This window comes from Phacochoerus africanus, chromosome 1, assembly GCF_016906955.1.
Source record: "Phacochoerus africanus isolate WHEZ1 chromosome 1, ROS_Pafr_v1, whole genome shotgun sequence".
NCBI lineage: Eukaryota > Metazoa > Chordata > Mammalia > Artiodactyla > Suidae > Phacochoerus > Phacochoerus africanus.
In genome coordinates this window covers 106,527,556-106,548,216 of record NC_062544.1, presented here as the reverse complement: position 1 = coordinate 106,548,216, position 20,661 = coordinate 106,527,556, and the positions used below count along the sequence as shown (strand labels likewise).

At 36.0% G+C, this 20,661-nt stretch overlaps 1 protein-coding gene across 11 annotated transcripts in view; it reads right to left on the bottom strand.

The window, feature by feature from the left end:
• The window catches only part of NKTR (natural killer cell triggering receptor), a 30,794-nt gene extending 11,512 nt beyond the window's left edge, over positions 1–19,282 (bottom strand). For 6 of the 11 annotated variants that reach the window (XR_007133832.1, XR_007133833.1, XM_047770874.1 and 3 more), the window contains exons 1-7: positions 17,395–17,482; positions 7,579–7,608; positions 6,936–7,081; positions 5,776–5,995; positions 4,902–5,057; positions 1,357–1,444; positions 733–878 (exon numbers count right to left, since the gene is read on the bottom strand). Coding sequence is in view for 7 of the 11 variants with exons in the window: in XM_047770874.1 (XP_047626830.1) it covers positions 733–878; positions 1,357–1,444; positions 4,902–5,057; positions 5,776–5,995; positions 6,936–7,081; positions 7,579–7,608; positions 17,395–17,438 (830 nt within the window). In the remaining 4 variants the exon portion in view is untranslated. The other 5 variants (XM_047770865.1, XM_047770919.1, XM_047770933.1 and 2 more) reach the window with 5 other exon arrangements.
• Between the last annotated feature and the right edge of the window lie 1,379 nt (positions 19,283–20,661).

Below are 20,661 nucleotides of genomic sequence, written 5' to 3'. Positions count from 1 at the left end.
CTGACCAGTATCCATGAAGATGCAGGTACAATCCCTGGCCCCACTCACTGGGTTACTGATCTGGCACTGCTATGGCTGTGGCATAGACCAGCAGCTGTAGCTCCAATTCAATCTCTAGCCAGGAACTTCCATATGCCACAGATGTGGCCCTAAAAAGCCAAAAAAAAAAAAAAAAAGATATTCCACTATGGGTATCACTGAGAGCAAGAGGTGAGCACATTTCTGAAGAAGCAAGACCCTGGGGTCAGAAGTTAATATTACCTTCCTATTTATTCATAGTGACTAAGAGAACTGGAAAGAGTCTGGTATACAATTTTTGTTGGCGGGGGGGGGCACACCTGAAGCATATGGAAATTCCTGCGCTAGGGATCAAACCCATGCCACAGCAGCTACTCGAGCCACTGTACTGACAAAGCCAGATCCTTAACCTGCTGAGTCACATGGGAACTCCTGGTATATATAATTTTTTTAAGTCCTGATTATTTCTAAAGTTGAACAAGAAACCTTTCAGAAATTTAGCAGGGTTATAGTCTTGTGAGGAAAAATGGAATTTTGACTTAAAAGCACCTCAAGTCAATCATCCCTCCTCCCACTTCACCAAGCATTCCCAAATGCATTCTCTTTGGTTACAGTCTAATTTTAAATGTAAATCTTTAATGACAAATCCAGAAGTATGTCTCCATCTTCATAACACTTAAAATACAACAGACACAGGATTGTGCTTATACTTACTTATCTCCTTTACTCCATTTTTCTCCACTAGGTGGTCTATATGCTCTTAATCTCTGCATTTCTTCTTTCCAGTGAGGAGGAGTTTCACTGCTATCATCATCATCTGATTCAGAACAGGATCTTGATCTTGGAGGTGTGTGATAGCGCTTTAAAAAAAAAAAGTTAGGAACAATAATTTTAGAAATATCTCTCAGATAGTCTGCTACAGGACAGAGGTATGTGTAAGACCCAATTTCAGATGCCATTCAAAGGCAATATGACTGAAGTACCAAAAGGATGATATAAAGTTATGTCAAACTAAAAAGAAATGGGAAAGGCAGAGATTCACCTATAATCACACGTAAAAATTTCATCTTTGAAGTCCTAATTAGCCTAGATTATTCAACATATTAAGATTTCCCAACATACTGATTGTTTCACACATTCATTTCATACTTAAATCCATTCAAACACAGCAATAAACACTGATGTAACAGCAGTGCCTTCCCATAACTATAGAGACTACAACTAGTTCCTCAGTCTTTGAACTACACCTAAGATTAAAGTTAGAATTCTGCCTATACGTTAAAACATTTTACTGCTTAGATAATTAATTTGAAAAAAGAAAAGTTTCAACACACATACAATTGTGCCCCTTCCTTTAATCCTCCGTCCAGACTTTGATACAGATGGTTTCTGATCACTTACAATGGGTGTAACATCAGGAATCTTCCTGGAAAAGAAGACTGAAAATTAAAACTAAGCAAATGCCAGATAGTTTTCTCAGTGTTCAAATGCAGAATTTATGCTCCTGCAATATAAAAACACTTCATTCAGAGCCAACACTTTTGTAGGATGAGGCACTCCACATAACCTAATTTTCTAACCAAATCCTTTAAATGCCAAAATTTGGGAGTTCTCTGGTGGCCTCAGCGTTGTCACTGCTGTGGCACAGGTTCAATCCCTAGCCCAAGAACTTCCAGTCATGGCCAAAAAAAAAAAAAACAGTCCAAGAGTAAATATTTTAGGATTTTTTTAGGCCAAGAAGAAAATTAAGACTATTATGTAGGTACATATATAACAAGAAAGAAAACAAGTTTTCACAAATATTTTAACAGTGAAATTTGAAATATATTAACTGATCATTTTTCTGTAATATAGATCTAGTAACAAGGAGCAGAATTCCTTTTTAGGGAGAATAACTACACTTTAATTAGAGTTCAGTGTTCCCTATCAAAATAGATAATGTTAATCTGATAATACTGATCTGTAATGACATTTTACCTATGTCATCTCTCTCTTTTTTTGGGGTCTTTTTAGGGCCTCACCCGTGGCATGTGAAAGTTCCCAGGCTAGGGGATGAATCAGAGTTGTAGCTGCTGGCCTAAGCCATAGCCACAGCAACACAGGTTCCGACCAGTATCTGTGACCTACACCATAGCTCACAGCAATACCGGATCCTGAGCCCACCGAGTGAGGTCAGGGCTCAAACCTGCATCCTCATGGATACCAGTCAGATTCATTACCACTGAGCCACAACGGGAATTCCCATACTTCATCTCTTAAAATACCTTTTCACAGAGATGGATTATGTACATAGCACCTGAAATACTGAAGACCTGTAACTGCATCACTATGATGTGAGTAGCGAGTATAAAGCAATGAGAGCACCATATATAAACTCTTTGCAACTACTTGATTATGTAGCTATAGCACAAAATCAGTCCAAGAAAATAGTGAACAAATGGATGTTGACTGTATTCCAATAAAACTTTATTTATAGACAATGAAATTTGAATTTCATAACTTTTTACATGTTACAAAATATTATTCTTTTGACTTTTTCCACAAACATTTTTCTTTCTTTCTTTCTTTTTTTAGGGCTGCTTCAGTGGCATTTGGAGATTTCCAGGCTAGGGGTTGAATCAGAGCTGCAGCTGCCAGCCTACACCACAGCCACAGCCATAGCAACTTGGGATCCGAGCCATATTTGTGACCTACGTCACAGCTCATGGCAACGCCAGATCCTTAACCCACTGAGCAAGGCCAGGGATTGAACCTGCATCCTCATGGATGCTAGATAGACTCGTTAACTGCTGAGCCACTACAGGAACTCCTCCACAAACATTTAAAAACATGAAAACCACATTTAATTCATGTGCTGTACAAAACCAGGCAATACTCCAAATTTAGCCCACAGACAACAAAAGTTTGCTGACCCCCCCGCCAGAATACACTGAAATTGATGACACTAAAATTTCAAATCTCTACCTTCTGAAAACCAAATGGATTTGATCAATGAATGGTGTGTTGTATTTTAAGAAGGATCCCACAAAAATCTGTTCACAAGCCAGAATTTTTAAAAATGGAAACATCAGTATGGTAAGCTATTAGTTCAAAGATATATTCCATTTCATAATAGCTTTTTAAAATGAAACAATATAGGATTTAAAAATATTTAATGGAGGGAGTTCCCTACGTGGCTTAGGAGTTATTAACAAACCTGACTAGGGGAGTTCCCCTTGTGGCACAGCAGAAACGAATCCGACTAGGAACCATGAGGTTGCAGGTTTGATCCCTGGCCTCAGTCAGTGGGTTAAGGATCTGGCACTGCTATGAGCTGTGGTGTAGGTCACAGACGAGGCTCGGATCTCGAGATGCTGTGGCGCTGGTGTAGGCCGGCAGCTACGGCTCTGATTCGACCCCTAGCCTGGGAACCTCCGTATGCTATGGGTGCGGCCCCAAAAAAGACAAAAGACAAAAAAAAAAGAAAAAAAAATTAAAAATTAAAAAAAAATAAAATAAAAAGCAAACAAACCTTTCTAAGATCCACGAGGTTGCGGGTTTGATCCCTGGCCTCGCTCAGTGGGTTAAGGATCTGGCATTGCCGTGAGCTGTGGTGTAAGTTGAGGACGAAGCTCAGATCCTGAGTTGCTATGACTGTGGTGTAGGCCAGCAGTTGTAGCTCTGATTGGACCCCTGGCATGGGATTTGCCATATGCCTCGAGAGCAGCCCTAAAAAGCAAGAAAAAAAAATTTAATGGGGAGTTCCCCTTGTGACTCAGCAGTAATGACTCAACTAATATCCATGAGGATGCAGGTTCAAGGCATCCTGGCCTGGCTCAATGGGATCAGTGCTGGTGAGAGCAGACCTACAGTGGTCACACTTGCAACTTGGATCCTGCATTGTTGTGGCTGTGGTGTAGGCTGGCAGCTGCAGCTCTGATTTGACCCCTAGCCTGGGAACTTTCTTACGTAAACAATAATCTTATGTAGAGACTTGATTGTGAATAAAGACACTTGCATAACTTCTCAGGCTTCTATATAACTCTTCGAGGAAATTTATCAATTACACCAACTACATTATGGTACTTCTGTTCATACAACATTTCTCTTAACAATTCTAAATTTGAGTCTAACACACAAAATACACTAATTACTATCTTTTGAGGCCAAATCTAAAGCTAAACGTTAGCTCTTCCAATATAGAGACATTATCACTGAGCAAGCTAATAGCAGTTAACATATGACACTAATTTTTATCTCTAGTCACCAAGCAATTTTGCACTATAAATTGGAACACATTCTATCACTGGATTGGATCCAAAGAGGTCAACTAACCCTCTAACAATCAAAATTTCACCTCATTGGAAGGCCAAGGAAATGAGATTAGTGATGAAATCTTTCCAAACCTCCAATAAGAATTTATCCCCAGTCAACCTGCCAAACCCTCTTTCTCTACTAGTAGAATATTAATTTAATTTTATTAATATTATTATTTTTTGCTTTTTAGGGCTGCACCTGCAGCATATGGAAGTTCCCAGGCTAGGGGTCGAATAGGAGCTACAGCTGCTGGCCTACACCACAGCCACAGCAACTCAGGATCTGAGCCACATTTGCGACCAACACCACAGCTCACAGGCAACGCCAGATCCTTAACTCACTGAGAGAGGCCAGAGATTTAACTCGCATCCTCATGGATCCTAGTCAGGTTCATTAACCGCTAAGCCATGAAGGAAACTCCTTAGAATATTAATTTTAAAAGGTAGGGTGTATGTCATTCATGAACCCAGAATCTTCCATAGTATCTTTCTGACTATGGTTAACACTCAATAAATAAGCGTGGAACTGCAATGAGCTAGGGAATCATCAATCAGAGAAACAAAAACATAGCGGTTAATCATCCTTACGGTTCAGGCTCCACTGTGACAAGAGGCATATCTCTTCTCAGTAAAAATCGGTTCTCAGGCACTGGAGGAATCTCTTCTGGGCGGACCACAGGTTTTTCCCTCTTAGCATTTAAATCAGTTGACCGTTTTTCATTGGTATCACTCCTCTCAGAGTGACTTAGAACAAAGCAAATCACCAATTAAGATGTGTAATGTCTGCATTTTATAAGATAATTAAATAATAACATAACAATAATATAATTACTATTAATAGCAAAACTACTGATACCTTACAAATCTCACTCAAAAGGTTTATACAATTTTCATAAAGATGTCATTTTAGGAGTTCCCGTCGTGGTGCAGTGGTCAACGAATCCGACTAGGAACCATGAGGTGGCAGGTTCGGTCCCTGCCCTTGTTCAGTGGGTTAACGATCCGGCGTTGCCCCGTGAGCTGTGGTGTAGATTGCAGACGTGGCTCGGATCCCGAGTTGCTGTGGCTCTGGCATCGGCTGGCAGCTACAGCTCCGATTAGACCCCTAGCCTGGGAACCTCCATATGCCGAGGGAGTGGCTCACATAAAGGCAAAAAGACAAAAAAAAAAAAAAGATGTCATTTTATAAAGCATCAAATCAGTAAAAAAGCCAAAGCACTAAAATTCCGATATGACAATTGCCAAATGATCCTTTTTTCTTTTAAGAGTTTCAGGGATTATTTTCACCTGCAAACACATAAACCTTTGATATGAAACATTTGTGCTACCCATAGATTTGTAAGATTTCAACTTAAAGTCCACACAACTTTTTCGAGAACAGGTAACAAAGCTTACAGAATCACCATACTTTCCCTGTTCCAGGGTGTTTGTTTTTTAGGTAAGACTACCCTGGTAGTCTTACCCTTTTGGGCTCATATGTTTATTCCTTGGCTCTACTAAACTGCTTGCTTCCTTCCGTCTCTTTTTAGAATGTTTAACTTTTGGCCTCCTCTTATGTTTCCTTCTTCTGCTTCTCTCGTGTTCAATTTCACTCTCTGAGGATGATTCGGAAGAGGAAGAGGAATTGGAAGAGGAATCCGAGACTTCTGAATGAGTTGGTTTCTTCTTTTTTTTCTCAAAAACTTTTAAGAAATATTAACAAAAATATTAGTACTGAACTTCATTGCCTACCTTTCAGAGTAAAAAAAACATGATTATCAAGTACTGTAAAAGATGCTTTATATAAAGAGAACTAAAAATGAGATTTAAATAAACTCTTTTTCCAAGTTGATAATACAATTGGTTGGTGAGACTGTAAGCCTTTAGGAGGTCTATATTCCAGTTAGATCAGATAAGAAAATAACTAACTACATAATATGACAAATAATAAGTGCTAAAACAAGTAGGAAAAGAAAGAGCAGGGTAAAGGGAATAGGGAGACTCAAGGTAATTTAACATTTGAGCAGAGACTTGAAGGAAGTGAGGGAGGGGGTCATGCAGATATCTGAACTAGAGTGTCCCAGACAGAAGATAGCTAGCATAAAGTCCCCAAGTGCTTGGCCTGTCTGAGTAAAGGTCAATATGGCTGGGAAGACAATGAATGAGGGGGACAAAGTTATAGAGAAAAAGCAGAAAGCCAGAATCCATTACAGACCACTGTCAAGACTTTAGCTTTGACTGATAGAGAGGAAGCCCTTGGAGCTCGCTCTGGTTGCTACAGAAGACTAAAGAAGGCCAAGAGTATAAGCAATGAGACCAGTAAGGAGGCTAGCATTGCTGAGAAAAGATTATACAGGAACAAGGACAGAGGCAGAATGAATAGTAACGAGGCTACTGCTATTCCATGTAAAAGATACCTGGGTTTGGACCAGGCTGATTGCATGGGATGTAAAAAGAAAAGATCAGATTTGAAGAGATTTGCTGATGGATTGGTTCTAGGGTATGACAGATAGGCATCAGGGTTACTGCTATACTACTCATAGGAGTTTGTTCTACCACTCAAATCTCAGTGGTATCTTCAAGTTATAGTCTTCAACATGATTACCTGTATCCTAGCTCCCTCTACCTCCCAAACACTCTTACCGTCTTTTGTTGATTTCGTGGCAAGCACCCCACAGTCAATAACTCGCACATCTGCATAAGGTCTACTTGCAGCATCAGTTTTCAGATTTTCAATTTGTTCGATTACTTCAAAACCAGAAATAACTAGTCCAAAGACAACATGCACCCTGTTACAATACAAATTCAAGAAAAAACTGGTTGGACGATAATTAAATCACGAGCAATAATCAAGACAACTGTTGTAAATGACACGTCTACAGACCTAAAAATAAAAGTAAAATGCCTGGAATATGAAGCAACTAGAAGGGAATTAGAGCTTGAAATCTGCTTATAAAAGGAAAAAATTGCTCAAACTTAAGTTTTCTGCCTTTAAAACAATGGTTCTTAACTATTTTATGGTAGACTCTGATAACAACCAGACACCATCTTTATAGGATCACTGAAGAGAGCACAGCTAAGAAGTCCATCCATGAGCCCAGATAAAGACCCCTGCAGTGACATGAGGTCTCAAGACTACTACACCCTATAATCCTTAGTAAAAGTATGGCTATGAGAGATTAATTCAGAGATCAAGAGCACCTCCTTGAGGATTCACCCATGGTCTAATCTGTCTTGGATTGGCCAACCCAGCACATCCCCAAGGTAATAAGAATGTAACTCTTACCCATCCAGGTGCGGAGCAGGTTTTGTGGTACTGTGTAACAAACATCAACACAAAGAAGATGGCAAAAACCAGATGTTCAGGTGAACAGAGCACAAGGGTTTAAAGCACAGCATGTAGAGGACAAAGAGGTAAAGATAAAAAGATAGGGGGAAAAGTTAAACATGGTATACATTTAAACTTAATAAGCTTAAAAACAGCAACAGCAATGATTTTACTGATTGAAAAAACCCTCCAGATTATAATGAATTATAAAATCCTATCTTTCTCCAATATGAAGACTATATATATATATAAATATATATAAAATAGTTTTGAAATATACAGCAACAATATATATTAAAATTAAAGTTACTCTCAAACCCAAAACAACAACAAAAACAAATTTAAAATTTATCAAGATAATTTAACAAGAATAAAATACACCTAGGATTTGCCCTATGGAAAGAAAAGTATGATCAACACTTGACACTTTCTCCACACACTTAAATGACTTCTATTGTTATTTTTCATACTGAGTCACTCTCCATCTTTTAGGCAGGCAGACAGAAGCAAGTCTCACGAGTCCTGTTTTCAGAACTTCCTGCCCCTTCTCCTTCACCTAAGGTGAAGCTCTGCCACATACAGCAACTCTGAAAATGAAATAGGGAGCAAACCTTCAATTTGCCAACACTTGCGACAGCAAAATAAGTAATCATGGGTAACACTATAGATACTTTAAATTTCCATGGCCCAGAAAACACCCAACCGGTTTCCTCTACAGTCACAAACTGCCAGATAGTCACTCTTGGGAAACTATGGGGTACATCTGGTTAATATATTATGAATCCAAGCTAGTTTTCCCATAGCATTTTCACATATCTTCAGACTATGTGAACTGCAGTGGAAAAAAAAATTCAAAAGCAGATAACTAGACTCAGAAGTATATATCACAAGCATCTTTAAAAAAGGGCGGGGAGTTCCTGTTGTGACTCAGAGGGTTAAGAACCAGACTAGTATCCATGACAATTCGGGTTCAATCCCTGGCCTCACTCAGTGGGTTAAGGACCTGGCGTTGCTGCTAGCTGTAGTGTAGGTCACATTCAAGGCTCAGATCTGGCATGGCTAGGGCTGTGGCACAGGCCGGTGGCTATAGCTCCAAATTGACTCCTAGCCTGGGAACTTCCATATGCCAGGGGAGCAGCCCTAAAAAGACAAAAAAACAAAAACAAAAAATGAATGAGAAGGAGTATTTGAAAGAAAGGTCACTGGCCATGTTAAAGTAGTCAATTGTACTAGAAGCTCCCATATCACTTACATTCATTTTAAGGCAATTCTAAGACAGGTAAGTCAATAAAACACAATTTTAATCTTGACAACAATGTTAAAAATTATTATTCTACCAGGAAATGTAACACTTATACTTACATTAAGAATATTCAGTTGTTAGAGCACTACAGAATTTAGTTAAAAAAAATTAAAATATCAACTTGAGAAGTGCCAGAACTTTAAAGGGAACCTTAAGTTTTAAAACTACTATTCTCAGAGGTCCCACTGTGGCTCAGCAGTAATGAACCAGACTAGTATCCATGAGGATGAGGGTTCGATCGCTGGTATTGCTCAGTGGATTAAGGATTTGGTGTTGCTATGAGCTGCAGTGTAGGCTGCAGACAAGGCTTGGATCCTATGTTGCTGTGGCTGTGGCACAGGCTGGTAGCTGCAGTTCTGATTCAACCCCTAGCCTGGGAACTTCCATATGCTGCAGGTGTGGCCCTAAAATGAAAAAAAAAAAAAAGGGGGTGGGGGCTGAGAAGGAGTGGGATGGACTGGGAATTTGGGGTTAATAGATGCAAACTATTGCCTATGGAATGGATTAGCAATGCGATCCTGCTGTATAGCACTGGGAACTATATCTAGTCACTTATGATGGAGCATGATCATGTGAGAAAAAAGAATGTATATACGTATGTGTGACTGGGTCACCTTACTGTACAGAAGAAAACTGACAAAACACTGTAAACAAGCTATAATGGAAAAAAATAAAAATTAAAATAAACAAATAAATATTAAAGGACAAAAAAAAACCTACTAGTCTCAAACTTTCCTTAGAAGATCAAGAAGTGATCTTCAAGCCAATGTAACAGTAAAAATTAATAGAAACAGGCAGAAAAAAGAAGTAAAAGAAAATCTAGCAAACTGGTGAAATGAGCATCCAGAAACTACCCTGGACAATAACTTTAAGATAGAAATGTGTTTCCCATAATTTTAAAACTTTACCAAGCACACTGAAGATAGTATGAAATCAGTTAGTATATAAGCTAGACAATGATTCCACTGTATGAAAGATGTAGAGGTGAAATTTTAAATGTAAAAATGTTCTACAATGTAAGAGATCAGTCTCAAATGTGTAGCATTTATGAAAATGAATTATTTCTTGATTAGACACATTCCTCTTCATTCCTTCTAATGAATGGATTATTTATTGGTTAGACACATTCCTCTCCATTCCTTAATCCTTTCTCTCATAACCCTCAGATCTTCTGGTACTGGGGAAAAGCCTATAGATTTTCTTAAAACACAGAACCCAATTAAATTTGCCACCTTGGCTAATAGAAGTGCTGTCAAAACCTGCTTTGAAGCAAAAGGAGAGATTAAAACACTGGAGTTAACTGCAGTGTTGCAGCAACATACTACTTGAAACTCTAAAAATCAGAGGATGGGTTTACTACCCGTATGACAGATTCCAGTTTTTAATTCAAATGAAAACTGAAAACAAACTTGGTCCTTTATTGTGGTAGTAAAGAAAACAAATGAGGACAAGAAAAAATTTTTTCAATGGCATAACATTTCAACAGGCCTGCTGTGCCTAAATTGGTGTGGTAATTAATTCCATTACTAGCACCTGCAATTCAGGATACAGAAATACAAAGCTATACTTTAATTGGCTTAGAATACATATTAAGTATAACAAAAGTATCTTAATAAAAGAAGCCCTCTGGGGTTCTCTGACTACATTCTGAGGGTAGAAAACCCAATGTAAAGCAGGCTTACTGATACTGGGCTGACACTAAACATGGATTAACAGAGAGCATTGCCAAAGGGGTTTACAAAAGGGCAGGGGGAAATGGTATACTCAGTCCAAGCCAATCAATTTTACTAAAATGGACAAAGAGATTTCATTCCACCAACTCCTAATTGTATTGGTTTTCCAAAACTAAACAGCTGTAAAGACCCATGCAGTAGTGGCATATGCTCAGTAAATAAAGATGTTATCAAGGCCAAAGACCTTAAACAAATATGTAGGTTTTATACATTGCTTATGAAAACATACCTAAAGGAGAAACAAACACAAAAAACATCTCAAATTAGAAAAGCGTTCAGTATTTTCACATTTCCATTTTCTCCTGTCACTTACACGCTGATTTTCGCATTTTTCCCACCTCTTATTAATCTGCTTTAAAAATATATGCACAAGGGTTCATTTAAACCTTGTAAACCCTAGAAACTGAAAAGCACCACGTTACTCCAAAAGACAATCTACGTTTTTGTTTTGTTTTTACCATTAACAAAGCAGCTTTTGGCCTTACACAGAAATTAACAGTTCTGTACTAAAATGAGATCTAAACCATCATATACAATTTATCCCAGTCTCCAAGATGTGTGGAAACTTGGTAGTAACAAGCCACTGAAATTAAAATTATACTTCCCAAGATTAACCATGAACAATAAAACATACTTGCTTTATATGTATTGCTGCCACAGCTCAAGCAGAAAGTTTTTTTTCTTAAAATGGTTCAATGCACATAACAACAGGATTAAAGAGATAAAGGCAAAGAAAGAAAAAGAGAGCCTTAGAGTAATGAGACATTACCTTTGGAGCGCACGGTGTAACACTCTTTCTGTAAATTTTACACAAAAATGGCAAGAATTGTAATACACTTTTAAGACAAGACTGAATCTATGTTTTAATATCAATATAACTTTGAAATTAAATACTTTCAAGATTTATGCAAAGCAAGAAAGCTTTTAAAAATGGAGGGCTCTAAATTTTCTTTGATATAGGATAAGTATGTAGAGATGAATTATGCTGTGGTTGAAGCGGGATCTGCTCAGGTCCATAATACTGTGAATAACAGCTAGAAACAAAACATTACATTTCACTTCACAAACCCTAGAAACTGGCTAAGTCAACTAACTATCTCAAAAAAAGAATAATGTATCCTGAGCACATACATAAATACAAAAGTCTGAATGGCCAGGGGCAGTTTCCACTAGCAGTGGAAAACAAAAATTTCAATGGTAAGAACTGAGTTAAGAGACTTCAAAACAAAATTTCAGGGAACTTTTTTTAAATTCACTTCAAATAGTTAAAGAACTTTTCATGTTTTTAATGTGAAACACATCACAACAGATCACCATCAAGAGTTAATGAGCAAAAGTTTAGACTATAGGTTCTGTCCACTGCCATTACAAATACTCTTATCGTTGTCATTGAAAATAACAATAGAAATAAAAATAATAAAGTAGCATATTTACAATTTTAAGGATCTTCTCAAAGGATAAAAAGGCAAGAGAGATGAAAGTATAAGAAAAAGTATGCTGTTAAATCCTGGCCATAGATTTCTTTTCCCATCTAACCTCTGATTTCCCCCTTTATGAAAAATTTTTGTTCAAAGAATATACAACTGTCTGACCAATTTTAACTCTATTAAATTGTAAACGTATCTATTACTATTCAGACTAAAAGCCACATTATATACAGTGGGCAAAATTCTTTATTTTGGACATAGTACATTGTGAAATATTAAAATATAGTTTTAATTTTTTTTTCTTTTTAGGGCTGCACCAGCAGCACATGGAGGTTCCCAGGCTAGGGGTCCAATTGGACTGTAGCCACCGGCCACAGCCACAGCAACGCCAGATCTGAGCCGCGTCTGTTACCTACACCACAGCTCAGGGCAACGTGGGATCCTTAACCCACTGAGCGAGGCCAGGGATTGAACCCACAACCTCATGGTTACTAGTTGGGTTCTTTAACCACTGAGCCACAATGGGAACTCCGAAAATACAGTTTTAATTTCTTATAAAGGCACTGATACATGAGCTACCGTAAAAAAAAGAATAGGATCCAAAGAATGGATTCAAAGAATGTGCCATTTCCAAGGAATGTTATTTTTTAAAAAGTGGCTCTAGTTGTAAAGTAGTATGGGAGAAGGAAATAAAGATACCGTATCTCTGTCTAAAGTAGTCTTTAACATGCAATTTTCCCCTTCAACTCCTGAAATTATCACATCATTCATGTAAGAGGCACCAGATTGTACAGAGTGACAAACTCATGTAAGGGCAATGGAAACTAATAAAGCCATGTTTACAGTGCTCTACCTATCGTTCCAGAAGTCACCAAATTAGAAGAGCGTTCAAAAAGTCAGCACTAATTAACATAATATATCCCATAAACTACTAGATACAAAATTCCTTCTAAGTTGCTAATACAAATGTCACATAAACACTAAATAATATTAAAACTGGATGTTAGGGATGACACTTAATATCCAGAGAATTTGGCTTATGGTTAAGTGTCATGACATCTGTTCATGAAAAACCTTGAAATTACCATATGAAGGTATTACCTCCAAAAAAGTAAAAAAAAAATCCAGAACTGCACAGGTTATTCATACTTATTAGCATTTCTTCTCAAATAAAAACAAACATTTCTATCCAAACCCACTTCTGCTACCCAAAATATAAAGCTTTATAAATCCCTCAAAATCAAACCACCTCTCAACTCCCCTTGCTTTGCTGCTCTGAAATCATCAGCACTTCTCTCACACTTTGGTGAATAGCCATTCTTAAATGACATAATTCCAGAATTTCTTATGTTTTCCTCTCACAGTCCTATTTATGACTGTTAAAATATACTAAACACTTTTTTGTGTGTGTTTGAAATGGACTTTTCTACATCATCTTGTTTTCTTATATTTTTATAATTATCATGACCACTGGCAGAAGCCTATGATAAAGCCTGTTCTCCAGGTCTTTCTACTCCCTGATTGTGATATAAGGCCTACAGAGACTAAGCCAAGGGGAAGGAATGCAACCTCCACTTCCATGTTCTAAGAGCAGCTGATGAAGAGACTGGGGCTGATTTAGGCAACGTGAGCCAAAGCTTCTTTGCAACACCTGTCAGACGGATGAAAATTAAGCAATTACAACTATTTCCTTTAGGCAAGACAATATCTGCATATATATCATTCCACATATTCAGAAACTTAGGATCAATCTACAAGATACTTTCTTTTCATATCTGCTCTTGAACAAAAAAAAAAGTTTATTTTTTGAAAGTGCGGTAGATACTTTACAAATAGAAAATGAAAAACAAAACTAACTCAAGATACATAGTAAATAAGATTGGAACCAAGGTTTCCTGATAGCTAGGTTAATGCTCTAACCCAGGAGAATAGTTATTTAATACAAAGCTACAAATTACCTAGCTAATCTTTTTCTTTTCTTAACTTTAATAATTTTTTGGCCGTACCTGCGGCATGCAAAAGTTCCTGGGCCAAGAATCAAACCTGTGCCATAGCAGCAACCAGAGCCACTGCAGTGATACCGGATATGTAACCTACTGCATCACAAGGGAACTAACTAATCTTAGCCAAAGGAAAAGAGCAATGTTTTCCGGCATGTCATTTTATTTTCCTCTTTCTAAAACTTAATAAATAAAATAAATTCAGAGCAGAGCAAGCCAATAAAACTATGTAGCTAAGACTAGAACCACTGTGCCGCATTCTCTTTTTAGCTATCAATTCAATCAATTCAAGATTATGAGTAGAATTCCTATAACCAGGACTTCATATGTCTTTTCTTCCTTATTTAGCATTATCTACAGAACAGAAAGATTGGACTAGATGATGTTGAAATTCTTTTTGAGTCTAAGACTTTGTAATCCTATAGCTTTTACTGTTTCTTCCTAGTCTTTGGCTTAAAAAATAGATAATAAAATGGACAAAATACTAAATACCAAGTTAACCTGGTTATTAGTTTGGTCCCAAGTCATTCAATTCCTTGAAAAATACCTCAGTGTGAACAAACCATTACTTCCTCAGTGACTTGTGGGGATAGTGCCATATATCGATCGCTTCTTTCAACATTTTTTGAGCACTACTATTTCAAAACCAATTAGTTTTCTTCTATTTAGGTCCTCAAAAGCAAAGTTACTATGACTAATAACAGTAGTAAATACATGCAAATACATTTGCAAAAATTAAAAACAGCTTTATAGAAGAAAACCTGGTTTTCATCATATGCATAATTCTTCCATTCAAAGAAAGCAATCTATGAAAAATTATGTTTAATAAAATGATGTATGTCTTAGGAAGGGGAGGTTTTAAATGTTTAAGTAAGGAAAACAATAGCTGCACAATGCATAAGAATCCTCAAGGAACATTTTGCTCATGTACCCACCCTAAGAGCACCAAACTCACTCCTTAGGAATTATAAAGTAAACAGATTTATAACATAAACTACAAATACAATTTCGCAAGGATATGTTAAAGTCCTTATATAAAGCCTTTATATAAAACAGGAACTATAAGGGCAGTTCCCGGCATTTTACTCCACTCTTACACTATCCTTTCTTTTTCAGACTCCAAGACTGTTGCTCAAGGTGCCATAGGATGAGCTGTGGGAAAGGATACAACAAAGGAGCCACCCTTGGGAAGTCATTAGACAGTGGCCATCAACCCTCAGAACCTCAACTTTTAGAGTGATTATATCTGTGATCACTACACAATTTGAAGATAGTACATTATAATTTTTTACTACTTCCAACTCCAAAAAGATTTGGGCTTGCCAGACATAGATTTTCAAAGATTTCTCTGTCATGGGCCACCATCTCTATTTTATTTGCCCTTTCTATAAAAGAAAACATTTTGTTTAGAAAAATAAACATTACTTTTATTTTATCCTGCAACCCACAAGAAATTGTTACTTTCAGCCCACATTTTAAAAAAGTATGTACATAAAAAGAAAGAGACAAGGATTTTTTTGACTGCAAAAATGTTTAATTACTTCCAAGATTGCTTTTAACTGAAAACTCATTTCCGGAAGTAAATTTGAAACTAAAAGCAGAAAATTTTCTTTCAATCACAAGTTCACAGTGATTGTAGTACCATCCACTGTTAGTTATTAAAAACAAGATTAAAAAATTTAATCCTAATTTACAGATGTTAAAATTTTAATTTGATGCTCATTGGCAAAAAATAGTAAATAACATAAAAACGAGACACTAAATTTTTTGAAAAGAGAATCTCATATACTGGATTTTGATTAATATGTATGTAGGTGCACGGGTTTTAACTAACATTTTAAAAATAAGTTAATTGGTATGTAACAATGGAAAGAAGCTGCTGCTACCTGATAAAATTAAAATTTAAATGTACTGATATAAAAAAGGAAATCTAAAAGAAACTTTAGAGCCCTCAGATGGTAGCTTCTTGACCAATGAATCATTAGTTTATCATGTTCACAGTTCAGATAAGCTTAAAAATGGAAATGGGAAACCTCAATCAAAGAGTAAGCAGCTTTTACACTAAATTACTATAAAAGTTTTCAAAATATTTCCCACTACCTTTTTTTGGACCATAAGGACTTTAAGAATAGAAAATACTCTAGTAAAGAAGTATAATAACTAACACTCCATGGGATCAAAATAAGATACAGGAGTTTAAGTTGTTCCTTCTTTTCCTGCACAAATCCAAGCATTATTATCTTCTACCAGCTTTCCATTTTTAGGACATTCTTAGGAACAGAATGCCCCTTATCTGAACTTTATCAGATCATGTTGGAATCTATTTTTCACATAAACTTTAAATGAGAAGTTTATTTTATATGAATAATTCACTCCTTTAAAGACAGGGAAGCGCCATTCATACTCATTCATTCAGAAAGATGACAAAACTTTTTTCTGGTAAACCATGGATAAAATATTTTTCCAACATACATAGCACAACTATAGAGATTTATTTCCAATCAAAAGCATTAAACTCTATGCTAGGCAATTATCTTTCTATTTTATATCATGTGATTATAATAAAAATAGGTTTTAGAGTAGCTTTAGATAAGAATATAACTAAAATTATGCCAAAGGTCTTTCAGATGAAAAATAAGTAAGGTTTTGGTCATGTATACATGTACATGTAAAGGTATTTGTTTTTCAAAATACAAACTTAGCATTCCGAAGTTTTCTAAGTGATAATCTCATAAATTTTGGCAGAAATGACAGCAACATTGGGTTAATTCAATTATGAATAGAGATCTCACAAAGTTTATACTTTTGACAATGCTGGCTTAACACCAAATCATTTATCTCTATACATTGTCAAGAAATAATGGCACCTCTCTCAAACTGACTCAAACAGCAACAGTAAAAGGAAAAAGCAAACATACTATGATTTACTCAAACCAACTGTCTTCCATGCCAAAGGTACATCTAGCCATAGGCATGAACAATTTTTAAATGTTAATCAACAGTTTTTTCTCCAATCTAGCCTTGATAAACTGAGCCCCCAAACTTGTTAAGAGTCAAAGTCAATTTCTTTTAAGATGATAACATATTTTGAAAAATAATGTACCTCTTCAAGTGCCTTTCTAAGTACCATTCTTAAAACGCAGAATATTTGCTTAATGCTGAGAGGGTTAAGAGTTTACCAATTACTATCACATAATAAAATCCAAGTTGACAGAATTAACAGCATTTAACTTGGCTTAACTATTCCATCTTTCTCATGAACAGCGCTTCTCTGTTTAAGAAAAGTTTATCTCTGAATTATGCCTACTCACATGAAAAACTGGGAACCATTGGTATGTTTCCCTCGATTTGCCATTGACAAAAGGAACGCTCTGTCATGTTTGAGAATAAAGTTTTCATCTGTTTGAAGAAAACACAAATTTGTCAGTCTCTAATTATAAGCCACTTTTAAAGTGTTATGTTCACAGTAATAAATAGAAAGCAAAGGATGAAATTCCTCTTCTGGTCAGTTACAGATACTTGATTATTTTGAAAAAAATTCTTTTAACTAAATAAATAACAAAAGCATAAAAAGACCAAAAAATACTACTTATTACTACTTAGCCTTGAGGAAAAGAATATACATTTAATACTTTTTACAAACAGCCTTAGAATAGTCACTTTTAGTAGTAACATACTTTCACTGATTGATATTTAAACTATTAACTTTCAGGGAAAACTAGAAAGGAAATTTTAGAAAAATGTTTATAGTAAAGCTCATTTCTTCCAAATTTCCAATTATCCTGCATAATGCATTTACTAAACGTAGGAGTTTAATAATCTCTTAGGTGTTTAATTTCTACATGGATAAACTCAACTAAATTGATGCTAGACTACGAGAGCAAAAACCAAAATATTACAATAAATTAAGTTGTAAGGACACGCCTAAACTAAATTAAGTATGTGGATTCCTTCTAATCAATAGGATCAAAAATTATCTAAGGAAAAAGTTCCATAAAAACAAAAATTTAAGTAGCAGAAAAGTTTTACGATATACAAGTTTCTGCCACAGAGAAAAACCACATTAAAGTAGACTACAGTTATTAGTTTCAACTTGCTACACGCTAATAGAATCAGCTAAAGAGCTGTTTCCTACTAGTTCAATGGAAAAAATGCCATCATAAATATCACTTAAGAGATGGTTTTAATTCCAACAGAAATATCCCCAAAACTAATTTAAATTTCCTTTTAACATTCATACAAACAAATCTTTCTTTAAAACAAACAAAAACACAGAAAACTTTAAAAAGATTACCTTGGGAACAGGCTTCTGAAAAAGAGTAGTAATCCATTTTCCCCCAAAAGAAATATAAAAGACTATTATAACACTGAAGCTATATGGCATGAAAACCTAGTAATATTGGATCCCATTATAAATCTCTGCAACTGACTTTTCTAAGGCTTTTTGGGGCAAGTGCAATAGTTAGATTTAAGTAAATACTACTGTAGGAATAAAACAATCATATAGTTCTAGCATGTAAAAGACATACAAACCTTTGACAAAGGAAGAAATACCAACTTTTATTCAAAGAAATTGCTTGGTTTAGAGAAAAAAACAAACAAAACACAACCGGATTCTTTTCCCTGATGTGGAATTAATAACCCACTGGGAAAAGAAAAATAAAGATACAGATGCATGTGTGAAATAGTATACAGAATTTCCCAAGTCTTCAAGCAATATAAGAAATCCAGACACAACCTGACCCAGACTGTCCATAAATTTATCAGGAAGGGTGGAAGGGAACAGAATTGGAGTTTGTGTTACTGAGCTTCGTTCTCTTACCTTTTCATTTTGCAAAAGACCACATTCTCTATAAACAAAGAATATGTTGACAGTTTTAGGCAGGAAGATAGGAGTTTTCATGTATATAGTTGCCTAACCTCCATGCTGAAAGTCATGTTTAACCATAAAGTTAGCCTTAATTAATCTTGTCAATTAAAAGTTATATATTACAATATAATTTATCCCCAAGTTCATGCAAATAAAGTATTTTCATGCAGCATTAGTTTCATGCAAAAAGTGAACTATAAGTAAACCTCTTCTCATTAAAAGTACATGATCAAACTGCTTTAATAACAATTGAAACAAAAGACCATAAAATATTAAGCCTTACCTTTAAAAATATCCACCATAAATCGATTCTCCACCTTTTCCATTACCTGAAAATAATGAGCTATATTAAACAATAATGAATGGGAGAGAAATCAAGATGGCAGAGGAGTAAGACATGGCACCCACTCTCTCCCACAAACACATCAAATAAACAATGAAAACTAAAAATATATTAATACATAGAATATTTTTTATGGTTCCAGTCTGCTGAAGGAGTTAACACCTTGTAATTGCTGCAAATGGTCAAAATTCTAAGACTCTTCAGATAATCTCACTTTAAAATATAAAGCCAGGAGTTCCCATAATGGCTCCAATTCAACCCCTGGCCTGAGAACTTCCATATGCCGCTGGTGAGGCCCTTAAAAAGAAAAAAAAAAGGAAGAAAAAGACACACACACACACAAAATATCTGGCCCAAGGAACAGATCCAAGCTGCAGTTGCAACCTATGTTGCAGCTTTGGCAATGCCAGATCCTCTAACCTACCGTGCAGGTGGTAGGGGGACTGAACCTGTGTCCTGGTGCTGCAGAGATGTCACCAATCCTGCTGTGCCCCAGCAGAAATTCCAATAAATAATATTTTTAAAACTCTCTCCTTAACCTGTTTATTTCAAACAGTAATCACACCAACAAAATTTTAAAATTATAAAAACTGAACAGTACTTCTGCATTCACTGTAGGGAATTCAACAAGTAATTGTACTAAAACAGGAGCTCCCTCGTGGTACAGAAGTTTTTGGATTCGGCATTGTCACTGCAGTGGCTTGGGTTGCTGCTATGGCACAGGTTCAATCCCTAGCCTGGGAACTTCCATGTGCTGCAAACACAGCCAAACCAACAAAAAAACTGCATAAAAACAAAAAAAAGTCTGAGTACTTTGCTTTTTGTATATTCTTAGTCTACAACATTTATTCATCCAACAACTATTCTCTAACCAACTAATATTTACAGTGTACTGAAAGTGACACATTTACATTTTAAAGTAATGAGCTGCTTTAGAAAATGACAGATGAAGTTATTAAGAGCATAACTTTTAGCTCTACCTTCACTGAAGTCCCCACCCTGAATCATAAAGTTTTTAACCACACGATGGAATGTAGAACCTTTATAACATAACTTCTTCCCAGTTGTTTTCCCAAGGCCTTTTTCCCCTGGGGGAAAAAAAAAAAAGAAGTGGAGTTTAGTTATAAAATATCCTTTCATGGAAAGAACCATCTAACTATTCCTTTGTCAATTCCTCTCTTCCCCTATGATGGGCAATGTAAGAGACACATAAAGTAGACAGTGTAACAATCTAACTCATACATACAGACTAATATACATAACACAAAGCAGCCTATAAAAGTTAAATTTTGTGGTACTTCCTCTATATGCTACAGGAGACAAGCAAGAATAGAAAATGTTACCATTTCAATAAAAGAATGTAAT